We start from the raw sequence: 15,964 nt of genomic DNA, 5'->3' as shown, positions 1-15,964 counted from the left end.
GCTATAGTGTGGCAAATCTCTGACTGCAATTAAAAGAAACCTATAATAAGAGAAGTACAGATACTTCCATCCTTAAAAAAAAAAAAAAAAAAAGCTGTCTTCTCCATTATGTCTTATGTGTCCCTTCCTTTTTCTAATTCAGGTCTCGTTCCCATTTCTCCGCTCTACCTTCTCATCTTTTTTTCTCATCTAGATTCTCTACCCAAGAGTAGGTGGTGAACCTCACTCACTTCCCCCATTTGGACTTATATTAATGGTCCCAACACAAGCGATAAACACATCATTTTATCTCCCCACCCATCCTTGTTTTTCTTCTTGGAGGTAATCTTAATATAACGTACCGTACTCGCCATTACTAGGTCTAGACATTTTACATTCTCTATATCAGAGTTGACCAGTATGCAAAATAAGTATGCAAATTAAAGTACCACTAAATTACCACTGATTCACAATACAGCCAGGCAGCTAATATTTTCAGAAAGGTAAAATTGCACTACAAAATAGAGGACTCATCTAACCCAGTCTGCTGCATACAGAAAAGATGAGTTAGAAGACAAAATACATTTCATTTTGGGCCAATTCCCACTATATGTGGTGACAGACGTTTTACCACAATTGTTTGCTATGTGTCCCATTCACACTGCAATGCAGCCTAGCACTGCCCAACATTGCAGCTAATGAAGTGTATGTTTTGTGCACTTCAAATAAAGTTGGTACATAACAAAAAAAAAGGGAGCCGTGCAGTGCGTTGGATTGCGCACCACACTGCCCCCTAGCCAGTGGCTTAATGATATTAAGATCAGGAGACTGATGGCGACTCTAGAACCCTTACCTTTTTCTGCTGTAACCACTGAAGGGTCAACTTGGCTTTGTGCTTAGGCTCACTGCCATGCTGGAAAGTCCAAGAGCACCCCACGCGTAGCTTTCATGCAGAATAATGCAAATTGCCTGCCAGTATTTTCTGATAACATGCTGCATTCATCTTGCCATCAATTTTCACAAGATTCCCCATGCCTTTAGAGCTCATCCCTTCCCTCCAAAACATCAGTGAGCCGCCACCATGCTTCACAGTGGGGATGTTATTCTGGTGCCTATAGGCCTTCTTGACCCCTCTCCTTACATAGCGTTTATGGTTTGTGCTCATAGAACTCTATTTTGGTGCCATCAATTCAGGTTACAGTGTGCCAGAAGCAGTGAGGTGTGTAACCAGGCTTTTTTGTGGCATTGGTGCAGTAGAGGCTTCTTTCTGGCAACTCGATCATGCAGATCATTTTTGTTCAAGTATTGTCGTATTGTGCTCCCTGAAACAACCACACCATCTTCTTCGAGAGGAGCCTGTTTGTCTCCTGAGGGTTTTTCTTTATATCCCTAACAATTCTTCTGGCAGTTGTGGCTGCAATCTCTCTCGGTCTACCTGACCTAAGCTTGGTATCAGGAGATCCCTGAATTTTCCACTTCTTAAAAGCGGAACTTTACCCATAACAACTTGATAAAAAATTATTTTCTTTAGCAAGGAACATACATTTCACATTATTAATTATGCTATCAAAATTAGTGTGTGATGAAAATTACCTCCAGCATTGCCCTTGTTTGTTCTTGGTGGAAGCTGCCATTTTGCTGAAGCCCCTGAACAGCAGTAAATCCTAAAGTGGAGCTAAACTCATCGATTTGTTGGTTTAAAAAAACAGTTACATTTCTGGAATGCTGGGATTGCTAACTATCGCATTTGCTTGTGTCCTCAAACTGTCAAACACTCAAATGGCTGGTGTCATAGTTGATCACTTGTGCAGCACCATGGCAGTTGCAGATCAAACAGAAGCAGCTTCCTTGGCTGTAAAAATTGGAGGGTTTGATGCCATATTAGGGCTGTCAGCAGATCAGCCTCTACAAACTCAGCAGTGCCTAAAAATGGAGAGCAACTGAGCATGTACAGAGCAGGGTGAGAGTGTATTACTGGATTTTAAATATAGGCACTTATTTTTAATGTTATACATAGCTATACATGCAAAAGGGGCCAGCCTGAAGTGATCTACCAGGACTTCATTTTCTGACTAAAGTTCCACTTTACTAAGCCTCGGTTCACACTGGGACGACTTGTCAGGCGACCTAGGTCGCCTGACAAGTAGCGTCCCGTTCAGTACAATGGAACCGTTCTAAGGGGAGCAATGCAAGTCGCTCCGACTTAGAAAAAGGTTCCTGTACGACTTTGGGGGCGACTTGCATAGACTTCTATACAGAAGTCGTTTTGCAAGTCGCCCGGGCAGTCGTGTGCAGGTCGCCTCGGTGAGGCGACCTGCAAGTCGTGCCGCCTCTGGTGTGAACCGAGGCTTAGTGATTGAACAGTACTGACTGGCATATGCAAGGCTTTGGATATCTTATTATATCCTTTACCATCTTTATAAAGATCCATTACCTTGTTACACAGGTCTTTTGACTGTTCTTTTCTGCTCAGTATCTAGCCTGCTCAGTGCATCCATGGGCGAGCTAACAAACTCATTGACTATTTATACACAGACACCAACTGCAATTTAAAAAAGCAACAGATGTGGGAAATTAAGCTTTAATTGCCATTTTAACACGTGTGTATCACCTTGTGTGTCTGTAGCAAGGCCAAACATACACAATGAAAATCTCTCCTGCGTTTAGGTGTCCATGAACTAGACGTGTGGTGCAGCCACCTAGAGAAGTAATACCTAGCGTCTTGCAGCCCTCGTTTGAACAATGGGTATTCAAGCTAGAAAAAAATCAGAAAAGAAAGAGGGCGCACCAACCTAGTGCATTACCACTGATAAACTTTAATGCAGCATAAAAACAGCAAAAATTATACTCACAAACGAGCTAATAAAACCAGCTTTCAAAAGGGCGCAAAAGCGCTGTTCTGTGGATCGACACACCAGGACCTGTTGCCGAGAAGGTTAGACCAGTGCAAATGGCCAATGGCTAACGCGTTTCGGGGGAGCACCCCTTTCTTCAGAGCCTAAGCGGGCAATGGTTGGCTTAGGCTCTGAAGAAAGGGGGTGCTCCCCCGAAACGCGTTAGCCATTGGCCATTTGCACCGGTCTAACCTTCTCGGCAACAGGTCCTGGTGTGTCGATCCACAGAACAGCGCTTTTGCGCCCTTTTGAAAGCTGGTTTTATTAGCTCGTTTGTGAGTATAATTTTTGCTGTTTTTATGCTGCATTAAAGTTTATCAGTGGTAATGCACTAGGTTGGTGCGCCCTCTTTCTTTTCTGTTCTTTTCTGATTTTTCTAGCAAGGCCAAACATTCCAGGGTATGTAAACTTTTGATCAGGGCCTATTTGGGTGATTATAATTTAAAATTTGCGTTATTATAATTTAAAACGGAACCAAACAACCATGTGATAATAAATGGCTTCATATAATGACTATCCTTAAATAAAAGTTTTTTTGGCATAATTAGTAATATTTTCAATATCAATGCAAAGTCGTCACAATTTCTGTCAGGGTATGCAAACTTTTGAGCACAACTATATTTTCTCATGTACAGTAAAGGACACTCTCCCTTCATTGTAATGGTTTTAGGGCCAAATCACACTACGAATCGCACAGGAATGAGCTGGGCATTCCAGATGCGTTCCTGGCACAGTGCGATTTCAGCCTATTTATTTAAAAGGGCTGACATCGCACCAGACCACAACAAAAGTAGTGCATGCCTTACTTTATCAAACACAAGAACCGGACTGCATGGTACTACTGCACATACGATGCGGCGCAGGCAAATGCACTGCTTTTGGGACAAGCGTTTGGGGTGCCATTGGGTTAACATTGACACTCACTGCAGATGGCAACTGCAGAACAATTGAACGCAGTGTGGGAAACACGCACAGAACGCAGGTTTCCCACACTGCGTTCCAGTGAGATGTGGTCCTAAAAAGGTAAACAGGCCTTGAATGTGGATACAGCAAACTTGCCATGAATTATGGTGGTGGGCTAAATATAAACTGATCAGAAACACCTGGGACAGTATAGACCAGATTAGTAAAAGGGACAGTACATTATATATATATATATATATATATATATATATATATATATAAATTTTTTTATTTTTTATTTATTTTTGCTATGGAAAACATAAAAACCAACATTCACAATGGCACTTATGGGTAAAATGGTGCTTCCTACCAAGATGGGCCGTATAAATAAAAAAAGATTTATAGTTTATGTTACAATTTGAATTATAACTGTTCTAGGCTAATTATCCTGTTCATTAGTTGCAACATGGTTGATTATATCCCTTACATTATGGCATTTATTGTTTGAATTATATATTCAGTAAACCACGTTACATGCAATCTGCTTACCTTGTACCTCATTTTAGGACAAGAGTAGATAAAGAAACCCAGGTAGTAGTAGCACAGATCAGCAGCTTTCCCATGTAATTCCCGGGTGAATGATATTTCTCTGTTGGCAGAATAAAAACCATATAGGACAGCCAATTCAATACAGTTGCACATTGGAGTAAAACACAGCCTAAAATATCTATGAAAATTGTAGATTCTTTCATATTTCCTAGGGCCTGCAATAAACTCCCATTTCACAGCACATTGCTGCAAATAACCTAGATACTTTCCCAATAGCTAAAGTTGACTAGTCACTTTAACCCAACAGAACCAGAGCCGGTGCTACCACTAGGCAAACTAGGCAGCTGCCTAGGGTGCACTGCTGCCTAGGGCACCCAGCCACTAGTGTTCCTACTCTCTGCAGCAAACAACTAAGTCTCAGTATCAGCAGGCAGCCACCGCTCCGTTCGCACAGTGTCAGAGGTGCAGCGGCGGCGGAGGACTGTGTCTGGGTCATGACTCCCGAATGAATGGAAGCAAGCAAACATTCATTGATGGGCACTGGTAGGATGCATTGATGGACATTGGATGAGGCTGCATTTGATGGGCGCTGGTGGGCTGCATTTGTTGGGCACTGGAAGGCTAAATTGATGGGCGCTGGTAGGCTGCATTTGGGGGGCGATGGTAGGCTGCATTTAATGGGTGCTTCATTAAAAAGGTGGGGTATACATGGGCAGGGCAAAGGGGGTGGAGTCAGGGGTGGAGCCAAAAGGGGTCGGCAAAACTAGGTTTTGCCTAGGGTGTCAAAAATCCTTGCACCAGCCCTGAACAGAACAACAAACATTCATAAGAACCGAGGGATTCCCTTAAATTTGCAGGAATTTCCTCTCACTTCCTTTTTTGGCCATGGGACAGGAAACAAAGGTAAATCTCCCCAATGGGACAGATGGCAAAAAACTGACAGGGGTTATAAGCCTCCCTTACTCTATCCAAAATGAAAATAAAAGTTGTGCCTATAGTTCTCCTTTAAAGTGATTGTAAAGTATTTTTTAAGAAAAAAAACGAGAAACATGTTATACGTACCTGCTCTGTTGCAGTGGTTTTGCACAGGGCAGTCTGGATTCTCCTCTTCTCGGGTCCTTGTTCACTGCTCCTGACCCCTCCTCCCTTCTATCGAGTGCCCCCACAGCAAGCAGCTTACTATGGGGGCACCCGAGCTGCAGCTTTGTGTGTCCATTCAGACACGGAGCTGCCGCTCGGCCCCGCCCCCTCTCTCTCCCGATTGGCTGACTTTGACAGCCGCAGGAGCCAATGGTGCCGCTGCTGTGTCTCAGCCAATCAGGCGGGAGAGTCAGGGACGGCCGAGGGACTCATGGACATTGCTGGACAGAGATGGGGCTCCGGTTAGTATTAGGAGGTGCTGGGGAGGTTGCTGCACACAGAAGGCTTTTTATCTTAATGTATATTATGCATTAAGATAAAAAAAACCTTCTGCTTTTACAACTCCTTTAAGGCCTGGATGTTTGTGGCCTGTGAAGCAACAAGCCTTGAACAATTCATATAGTAGTGCCAGCTCCTTGTTTGCAGGGTGTTCTGGGAAAGAAGGCAGAAAAAGCAGCAATGTTGTTTCAGCATCTCTATACTTTTGCACAATAGTCTGTGACTGATCTCCCAAGAAATACAGTGCCTTGAAAAAGTATTCAAACCCCTTTTGAAAGGAGGACAGGAGGTCAAGCTAGATGAAAAACCCAACAAGAATTCCAATCCTTCCCCGCTGTTAAAAATGAGGACCAATGTTTTTGGCGTGACATACACTCTTGATATAAACTAAATGCACAATTTAGCTTTGAAAATAAGCATTCCTATGCAGCTTCAAAAAGTTGTGATAGACTACAGGAGCTACTTCGCTACTTTAGAAAAAAAAAAAACTAATTGTCCACTAGCCTATAATTGTAATATAAAAAATAAAGAATTTCTACATTGTTTAATAATGTGAAGCTTTTTATGGCACTTTGTTCATAAGTATAAATCAGTATTTTTTGCTAGAAATTTACTTTAAGTATATTTACACACACATATATATATATTTTTTTTTTTAGCACAGACACTAGGTAATAAAATGGTGATTATTACAATTTTTTGTGTTACATGGTATTTGTGCAGTGGTTTTTCAAGAGCAATTTTTTGGGAAAAAATAAATTTTTATGAATTAAAAAAAAAAAAAATTCAAGTTAGACTTACCGGTAACTTGTTTTCCATGTGTCTTTCAGGACAGCACTTGAGAGAGTGACTCCTCCCCTTGCAAACAGGAAACACCTATTCCACCAAACTTTAAAAGGAGGCTCCTTTCCACACATTGTCAGTAGTAGTAGAGAACCTCCGGCCCCAAACTGGAACACATAATCAAGATATGATTAGTCACAGTATATATATATACATACACACACACACACACACACACACACACACATACATACATACATACACACACACACACACATACATACATACATACATACATACATACATACATACATACATACATACATACATACATACATATATATATATATATATATATATATATATATATATATATATATATATATATATATATATAAAACAATAGGGCGGGATGCTGCTGTCCTGAAAGACTCATGGAAAACAAGTTTCCGGTAAGTCTAACTTGAATTTTCCCTTATCGTCTTTCAGGACAGCACTTGAGAGGATAATAGAGACTTACCCCTCTAGGGAGGGACCACAGCCTGCAGAACCTTTATGCCAAAAGCCTGATCCCCTGCTGACAGGAGATCCAGTTTGTAATGACGGACAAACGTTAAGTAGCTTGACCACGTAGCCGACTTACAAATCTGATCTGGGGTGGCACCAGCTCTTTCTGCCCATGTAGTGGCCTGGGCGCTCGTTGAATGAGCCGTAATTCCCAGCGGGGAAGATAAACCCATTTGAGAATAGGCTACAGAAATAGCTGTCTTAAGCCATCTAGCCAATGATCCTTTCGATGCTTGTTGGCCTTTTTTGTTTGCAGAAAAAAGAATAAATAATGAATCTGAAGTTCTAAATCTTCCTGTTACTTTCAAATAATATAATAGGATACGTCTAACGTCCAAGCTGTGAAACTGCTCTTTCTTTGCACCCTAAGGGTTAGCACAAAAGGTTGGTAGAGTAATCTCCTGAGACCTGTTACTAAAGCTTGCCACTTTTGGCAAAAAACCTGGATCTACTTTAAGGACAACTCTATCAGGAAAAACTGACAAAAAAAGGCTCTTTTACTGATAGGGCGTGCAGTTCACTAATCCTTCTTGCTGAAGTAATTGCGACCAGAAAAATAGTCTTCAAAGTTAAATTCTTTATGGATATGGCCTGTAAAGGCTCAAATTGTTCTTTTGCCAGAGCTTGCAGAACCACCAAGAGATCCCAATTTGGGAAATGCCTCACCGGGACCAGTCTAGACCTGGAAAGTGCTTTGAAAAATCTCATGATCAGAGTTTCTGAAGATAAGGATCTCTCCAGATAAACTCCCAAGGCGGCCACCTGCACCTTAAGAGTGCTGACCGCCAGATTCTTATCTGCACCTTTTTGCAAAAACTCCAGCACTGAAACTAGGTCTTTAACCTCCCTATGTTCAGAATGACAGAAAGAAACATAGACTTTCCGTACTTTGGCGTAAATATCCCTGGTCACCTTTTTCCTACTGGAAAGCAACGTAGCAGTTAAACGTTCTGAAAAGCTTTTGCTTCTCATTAACTGCTCCTCAGATACCAGGCAGTGAGCTTTAACCTGCCTACATCTGGATGATGTACTGGCCCCTGAATCAACAGATCCTGACTGAGCGGAAGATGCCAACACGTTTTGATTGCCAACTGAAGAATCGTGGAAAACCAAGCTCTCTTTGGCCAATATGGAGTAATCAAAATTATTGATACTTTTTCTCTCAGAATTTTTCTCAACACTAGAGGGATTAACCTGAATGGAGGAAAAGCATACCCTAGGTGAAAATCCCACGGATGTGCCAGAGCATCTATCCCCTGAGAGCAATCGTCTCTCTGAAGGGAGAAAAAATTCGGGAGCTGCGTGTTTTGTTTTGAAGCAAACAGGTCTACCTGTGGAAGGCCCCAAGCACTGGTGATTAATGCAAACACCTTCCTGTTCAGACTCCACTCTGATTCCTGAACTGTCGGCTCAGATAATCCACTACTTTGTTTAATGTGCCTTTTAGATGGACTGCGGATAGAGATAGTAAGTGGTTCTCCGCCCACTCCAGAATCTCTACTGACAGTAAGTGAAGAGCCCTGCTTCTTGTGCCTCCCTGTTTGTTCAGGTAGGCTATGGTAGTGGCATTGTCCGACAAAATCTGGACATGGGAACCTATGAGGTTTTGAAAGAAGAAAGCTAATGCAGGGCAACCGCTTTCAGCTCTCTTCAATTTGAGGATTTTTGGGCCTCTAACTGGGACCATGTTCCCTGCGCTAAGGACATGACACATGTGGGCCCCCCATCCCTGCAAACTGGCGTCTGTTGTGACCACTTTTCCGGTCGGAAAAGACCAAAGAAGACCTCTTTGCAGCACCATCTGACTTTTCCACCACCAACGTGAACGTTTGACTCTGGTGGGGATCTTTATTTTTGTATCCAAACTCTCTGTCCTGTGGTTCCATGTCCTTAGAAGGAACCTCTGGAGAGCCCTGAAATGCAGCCTTGCCCATTGGATGGCTGGCATGGAAGAGGTTAATGTCCCCAGAGCCGACATAACCTTTCGGACTGAAATCAGTTGATTTGTTTGTAGTGTCGTTATTACCCTTTGAACCTTGATCTTTTTCTCTTCTGGGAGAAAAATCTTTTGCTCCACCGAATCTATCAAGTAACCCAGAAACAGTACTTGCTGAGCTGGGATGAAATTTGATTTTTGAACATTCACTATCCACCCTAGTGACTCCAAATGACTGTGGGTTTTGTTCAAATCCTCCTGCAACTTTTCCCTGGATGGGGCAAAAAAGAGGTCGTCCAGATATGGAATTACCGCAATCCCCTGGAGTCGAAGAGGGGCGAGAGCTTCCGCCATTATCTTCGTAAAAATACGAGGAGCTGACGACAGGCCGAAGGGAAGGGCCCTGAACTGAAGATGTATAAGCTCTTTGCCCATATTCACCGCAAACCTCAGGAACTTCTGGGACTGAGGTGCTACAGGAATATGAAGATAAGCATCTCTCAGATTGATTGATGCCATAAAACAATCTTTTGTCAGAATGTTCCCGACTGTGAAAATTGAGTCCATACAAAATTTTTTGTATAGGACTGACTTGTTCAGGGGTTTTAGGTTGAGGATAAGACGGAAGTTTCCGGATGGTTTTCTTATCAGAAAGATGTGTGAATAGAAACCCTGACCCTGTTCTTCTGGGGATACTGGTATCACTACCCTCTGGTGCCTCAGATCCTGTAAAAGGTTCTTCATGGCCAGAGCCTTTGTTAGATCCCCTGGTAGGTTTGTTACAAAGAATCTTTCTGGCGGGCGATCCGAAAACTCTATCCTGTAACCTTGGGACAGCATGTCAAAAATATATAGACTTTTTGTCATGCTGGCCCAAAGGGGGAGGAAACTTTGAAGCCTTCCCCCCAATGGTACTGTCAGGGTGATAACCGTAGGACGGGTAATTCTGCCAGTATTCCTCATGGTGGCGCCCTTCTGCCTATATAAGCCTGCTGTTGGTTCATGCTGGTTGCTGGATTATCATCAGCTTCCTGTTTTCCTTGTTCCTGTGTTCCTGGTTCCTGTTGTGATATCTGCTTCCTGTTACTACTCGGCTTGCCTGACTGCTCCAGTATTCCGCCTGCATTGACCCCGGCTTGTACCTGACTATTCTTCGGCTCCGCATTTGTACCTTGATCGTCCTCCTGTGTTTGACCCCCGGCTCGGCTACCTTCTCTGTTCCTGATTATCCTGCTGTACCTCACCTTGGACTGATTCCTGTGCTGAATGACCATTGGCCTGGCTCTGACTCCGCTCCTGGTTGCTCCACGGCTCCATACCTGGAATCCCTCCTTGCACGGTTGCCCTTCAACCTTACCAGCGCACCCCAGCAGCTCCCTGCTATCTGCTACTCAGCAACAGCGATCTGGCAACCCGTGCACCTTTGGGCACCGTACTCCCTGTCTCACTCCCAGGGTTACGCTGCACTTAGCCGCAAGGGGCGCCCCCTCTGCAATTCGGCCTCACATCCAGGACTCTGACAGTATAATCCAGCCATGACTGAGGCCGGCAGAGGTGCGTCCCCAATAGAGACTTTATGCCAACAGGCTGCTACCCTTACACGAGAGGTCCAAGTTCTTCAGGAAAGATACCTTCAATTAGAAGGAAAACTCCAACATTTTATGCTACCATCTGCCTTTTTGGATCCTGGTTCCTCCTCCACCAATCTCCCTGCTACGGCCTCTTCGGTACTGACTTTGCCCCCAGAACCGCGGGTACCTACCCCTGAACGTTTCTCTGGAGACCGGCAGAAATTCAGATCCTTCAAGAATGCCTGCCTGTTATATCTGGCTCTGCAACCCCGTACCTTTTCCACTGAGACTGTCAAAGTCGGCTTTCTTATCTCCCTGCTGACCAATGAACCCCAGGCATGGGCCCACAGGTTATGGGAACAGGAGGACCCAGCTACTAGTTCAGTGGAAACGTTCTTTACGGCCCTGTCACAATTGTATGATGACCCCCAGCGTACAGCCACCGCTGAGGCCGCTCTGCATTCTCTTCAACAGAAATGGCGCCCGGTGGAAGACTATGCTGTGGACTTCCGCCGGTGGTCTGCCGATACAGACTGGAATGAGGCTGCGTTGAAATACCAGTTTCGCCTGGGGATTTCTGAATCCCTTAAGGACGAGTTGGCCAGGGTCGGCATCCCTGCTACCCTCGAGGAGCTCATTCAACTATCCATCCAGTTGGATAGACGCCTTCGGGAGCGCCAGGCTGAACGTTCTGACTCCCAAGGTGCAGGTATCAGAGATCGGCGCTATGCCTGTTGGTTTGGTGCGATCCACACTGACTCCTGAGGAAAAGCAGCGTCGGCGTCAAGCCAATCTCTGTCTCTATTGTGGCCGAAACGGACATTTCCTGAGCAACTGCCCCATAAGGCCCAGCAAGGTACCCAAGAACTCTCCAGTGTACTTCCAGATGTCCGGAACTTCCACTTCTCACCTTATCCTTTCCATCACGCTACAGTTGGCCGACAAGGGGGTTCAGCTTCAGGCCATAGTCGACTCTGGGGCATGCAGTTGTTTCTTGGACTTGGACTTAGCACTAAAGCTCGGTCTGGCCCTACTTCCCAAGAACCGTAGATTGGAAGTTCTCCTGGCTGATGGCACCCTGCCTAGTTCCGGTCCTGTGACACAAGAGACCACTCCTCTTTTGGTTACTACTCCTGATGGCCATCAGGAATTCATACGTTTCGACATTCTAAGCTCACCTATGTTCCCCGTCATCTTGGGTACCCCATGGCTCCAAGCCCACAACCCCCAGATCAATTGGATCAGGAAAGAAATTTCATTCACTTCACCTTATTGCCTACAGCACTGTCTTGCCCCTGAAACCAGTAATGTAGCCAGTTGCCTGTCAGTTCAACCTGTACCTGTCAACAACCAGAGTATTCCACCGGCCTACCAGGAGTTTGCAGATGTCTTTGACAAGAAAAAGGCTGATGTCCTGCCACCACACCGGTCATACGATTGTCCAATTGAGTTACTCCCAGGAGCCGAAATCCCATTCGGTCGCATATTCCCACTCTCGGAGGTGGAACTAGGAACATTGCGACAATACATTGATGAAAACCTGGAGAAAGGCTTCATCCGTTCCTCCTCTTCTCCTGCTGGAGCCGGAATCTTTTTTGTCGAAAAAAGGGACAAATCCCTAAGACCATGTGTGGATTACAGGGAGCTCAATAAAATCACTATAAAAAACCGTTACCCTCTTCCTCTAGTTCCGGAACTTTTCCAGAGACTCCGTACTGCCCGAATATTTACTAAGCTTGACCTTCGAGGAGCCTACAATCTCGTTCGCATCCGAGAGGGTGACGAATGGAAGACAGCATTTAGAACTCGCTTTGGACATTTCGAGTACTTAGTGATGCCATTTGGATTGTGCAACGCCCCGGCCACATTCCAACATTTTGTAAACGATATCTTTCGAGAATTTCTGGATTACTTCGTCATCATCTACCTGGATGATATCCTGATATTTTCAACCACCCTGGAGCTCCATCGTACACATGTAAGGACAGTTCTGCACACTCTACGTAAGCACAAACTCTATGTAAAAGCAGAGAAGTGTGATTTCGAAAAAGAGTCAATACAATTCCTGGGGCTAATTATCTCAACTGGTGGTGTTGCCATGGACCCGCAAAAGGTACAGGCAATCTTGGACTGGCCAACTCCATCGGATAAAAAGGGAGTACAAAGATTTGTGGGGTTTGCAAACTTTTATAGGAGGTTTATAAAGAACTTTTCCTCCATCATCTCACCCATCACCCAAGTTACCCGTTTACATACTCGGTTCCTGTGGTCTTCAGAAGCCCAATCAGCTTTTGATAAGCTCAAATCCCTCTTTACTTCCGCACCTATCCTGCAACATCCCGATCCGGCCCTCCCTTACATCTTAGAGGTTGACGCCTCTGAAGTTGCCACAGGAGCAGTCTTATCCCAACGTCAGGGTTCTAAGTCGTTACTCCATCCTGTGGCCTTCTCCTCGCGGAAGATGAGTCCGTCTGAAAGGAATTATGATGTGGGAGATCGAGAGCTCTTGGCTATTAAAACTGCCCTGGAGGAATGGCGGTACCTCCTTGAAGGTGCTCAGCATCCCATCATGATATTCACGGATCACAGAAACCTGGAGTATCTTCGCACGGCTAAACGATTAAGACCCCGACAAGCTCGATGGGCCTTGTTTTTTGCCAGATTCAATTTTCATATATCCTTCCGCCCGGGGTCTAAGAACGGGAAGGCCGATGCCTTGTCCCGGATGTTTCCTGACACTCCCGAAGAAATTACTCCTAGCACTATATTGTCTCCACAGAATTTTCTCATGATTCAGACCGACCTGAGTTCCTCACTGAAACAAGCTTCCTCCCAATGCTCTGAACCAGAAGCACTGTCTCTAAGAAATCAGGAAGGTTTTCTTTGGTATCAGAACAAAATTTTTGTTCCGCAGCAAGCCAGAGCCCAGGTCCTAAAGACTTTACATGACCACCAACTTGCTGGTCACTTCGGGGTACGAAAGACTTTGGAGCTTGTTCAACGATCTTTTTGGTGGCCCACTCTAAAGCCTGACTGCAGGGAATATGTCAGTTCCTGCACCATTTGTCAACGTAACAAGGGGTCTAACGTCAGATCTTGGGGTCTACTACGCCCATTGCCTGTGCCGGAGCAACCATGGAAAGAAATATCTATGGATTTCATAGTAGAATTACCACCCTCGGAGAAATTTACAACCATCTTGGTAGTCGTTGACCGCCTGTCCAAGATGGCGCATTTCTTGCCCATGATGGGTACACCATCTGCTGCTGACACGGCGAAGATCTTCATAAAGGAGATAGTCAGACTTCACGGCCTACCGAGCAACATTGTGTCCGACAGAGGGGTGCAATTCACCTCTAAGTTCTGGAAGGAGCTCTGCAAAACGCTTTCCATCAGAGTGTGCCTATCTTCAGCTTACCATCCTCAGAGCAACGGCCAAACCGAAAGAACTAATCAAACTTTAGAACAGTACTTACGTTGCTTCTGCTCCTTCTCCCAGGACGACTGGTCCTTGCTACTCCCGTGTGCGGAGTTTGCATACAACAACTCAATCCATGCTTCCACCAATCAGTCACCTTTCTGGGCCAACTACGGTTTCCATCCCTCATTCTTGCCTAATGTTATACCAGAGACCTCAGTCCCCGCAGTCCAGGACAGGATAAACGCCATTCAGGCTAATTACCTAACTCTCCAGGCAACTATGCAGAAAGCCCAAGAGAATTATAAGAAACACTATGACAAGGGGAGGAGAGATCCCGTCTTTAAGGTTGGAGATAGAGTGTGGCTTTCCTCAACAAATCTTAAGCTTCCTTGCCCCTCCCGGAAGTTAGGACCAAGGTTTATCGGTCCATTCACAATTAAGAAGGAAATTAACCCAGTGGCATTTGAATTGTCTTTACCAAGTTCCTATAAAATCCACCCAGTATTCCATGTTTCTTTATTAAAATCTGTTGTCTCCAGTCCTTTTCCAGGGAGAGAAGAAGCTCCGCCCCCTCCAATCTTGGTGGACAATGAAACAGAATACGAAGTAGAAGCCATTCTGGACTGCCGTCGGAGAGGTAGGACTGTTCAATTTCTTGTTAAATGGAAAGGTTACTCTGTAGAAAATAATTCTTGGGAACCAGCAGATAACGTTCATGCCCCTAGACTGTTGCAGAGGTTTCAGGCCCGATACCCTGAAAAATGGGCCAGATTGGGCATCCGGAGGCTGCCCCTAGGGGGGGGGCACTGTCAGGGTGATAACCGTAGGACGGGTAATTCTGCCAGTATTCCTCATGGTGGCGCCCTTCTGCCTATATAAGCCTGCTGTTGGTTCATGCTGGTTGCTGGATTATCATCAGCTTCCTGTTTTCCTTGTTCCTGTGTTCCTGGTTCCTGTTGTGATATCTGCTTCCTGTTACTACTCGGCTTGCCTGACTGCTCCAGTATTCCGCCTGCATTGACCCCGGCTTGTACCTGACTATTCTTCGGCTCCGCATTTGTACCTTGATCGTCCTCCTGTGTTTGACCCCCGGCTCGGCTACCTTCTCTGTTCCTGATTATCCTGCTGTACCTCACCTTGGACTGATTCCTGTGCTGAATGACCATTGGCCTGGCTCTGACTCCGCTCCTGGTTGCTCCACGGCTCCATACCTGGAATCCCTCCTTGCACGGTTGCCCTTCAACCTTACCAGCGCACCCCAGCAGCTCCCTGCTATCTGCTACTCAGCAACAGCGATCTGGCAACCCGTGCACCTTTGGGCACCGTACTCCCTGTCTCACTCCCAGGGTTACGCTGCACTTAGCCGCAAGGGGCGCCCCCTCTGCAATTCGGCCTCACATCCAGGACTCTGACAGGTACGCACAAGTCATTGCGTTTTACCGGAGGCTGCAGGAGGATGGAAAAGGACATTTCCTTTTCCTTTACCCTTCTGCGATGCCCAATTTTTTCTTTTCTCCTGGGGTTTGGTTTGTTCTTGAGACCTTTGAGAACGAAAAAAAAACGTTTAACTGGCTGTTTTTTCTTTTTGATGGGAAAAGACTTCTTTTTATCAGCTGTTCTATCTAGAACCGCATCTAAGTCAGGTCCAAAAAGCAAGTCACCCAGGAACGGTATCCCACACGGCTTGTTTTTAGATGCCGCGTTCCCCGGCCAAGTTTTCAACCACAGAGCCCTTCTGGCCGAGTTGGCTAAGGCAGCAGATCTAGCTGTCATTTTAATTGATTCCGCTGATGCATCAGATATAAATGCGACAGCGGCAGACAGAGTCGAGAATGAATCCAAAATTTCTTGTTTTGGTGAGTCTGCTGAGATATTGGCCTTAAGTTGATCTAACCAGAACTCCATATTCCTGGATACCACCGTAGTTGCCATAGCAGGTTTA

The 15,964-nt window shown here is 45.2% G+C and overlaps 1 protein-coding gene across 4 annotated transcripts in view; it reads right to left on the bottom strand.

Annotated features, from left to right (window-relative positions):
* ATE1 (arginyltransferase 1) overlaps nt 1–15,964 on the bottom strand; it is a 154,684-nt gene that overhangs the window by 33,269 nt on the left and 105,451 nt on the right. For all 4 annotated transcript variants that reach the window (XM_073596226.1, XM_073596225.1, XM_073596227.1 and 1 more), the window contains one exon: nt 4,326–4,425. In XM_073596226.1, the coding sequence (XP_073452327.1) occupies nt 4,326–4,425 (100 nt within the window). The remainder of the gene's footprint in view (nt 1–4,325; nt 4,426–15,964) is intronic.

The sequence above is a fragment of the Aquarana catesbeiana genome, linkage group LG08 (genome assembly GCF_042186555.1).
Source record: "Aquarana catesbeiana isolate 2022-GZ linkage group LG08, ASM4218655v1, whole genome shotgun sequence".
NCBI classification, from domain to species: domain Eukaryota; kingdom Metazoa; phylum Chordata; class Amphibia; order Anura; family Ranidae; genus Aquarana; species Aquarana catesbeiana.
The sequence above is the reverse complement of the archived record's forward strand: the minus strand, read 5'-3'. Positions and strand labels throughout refer to the sequence as shown.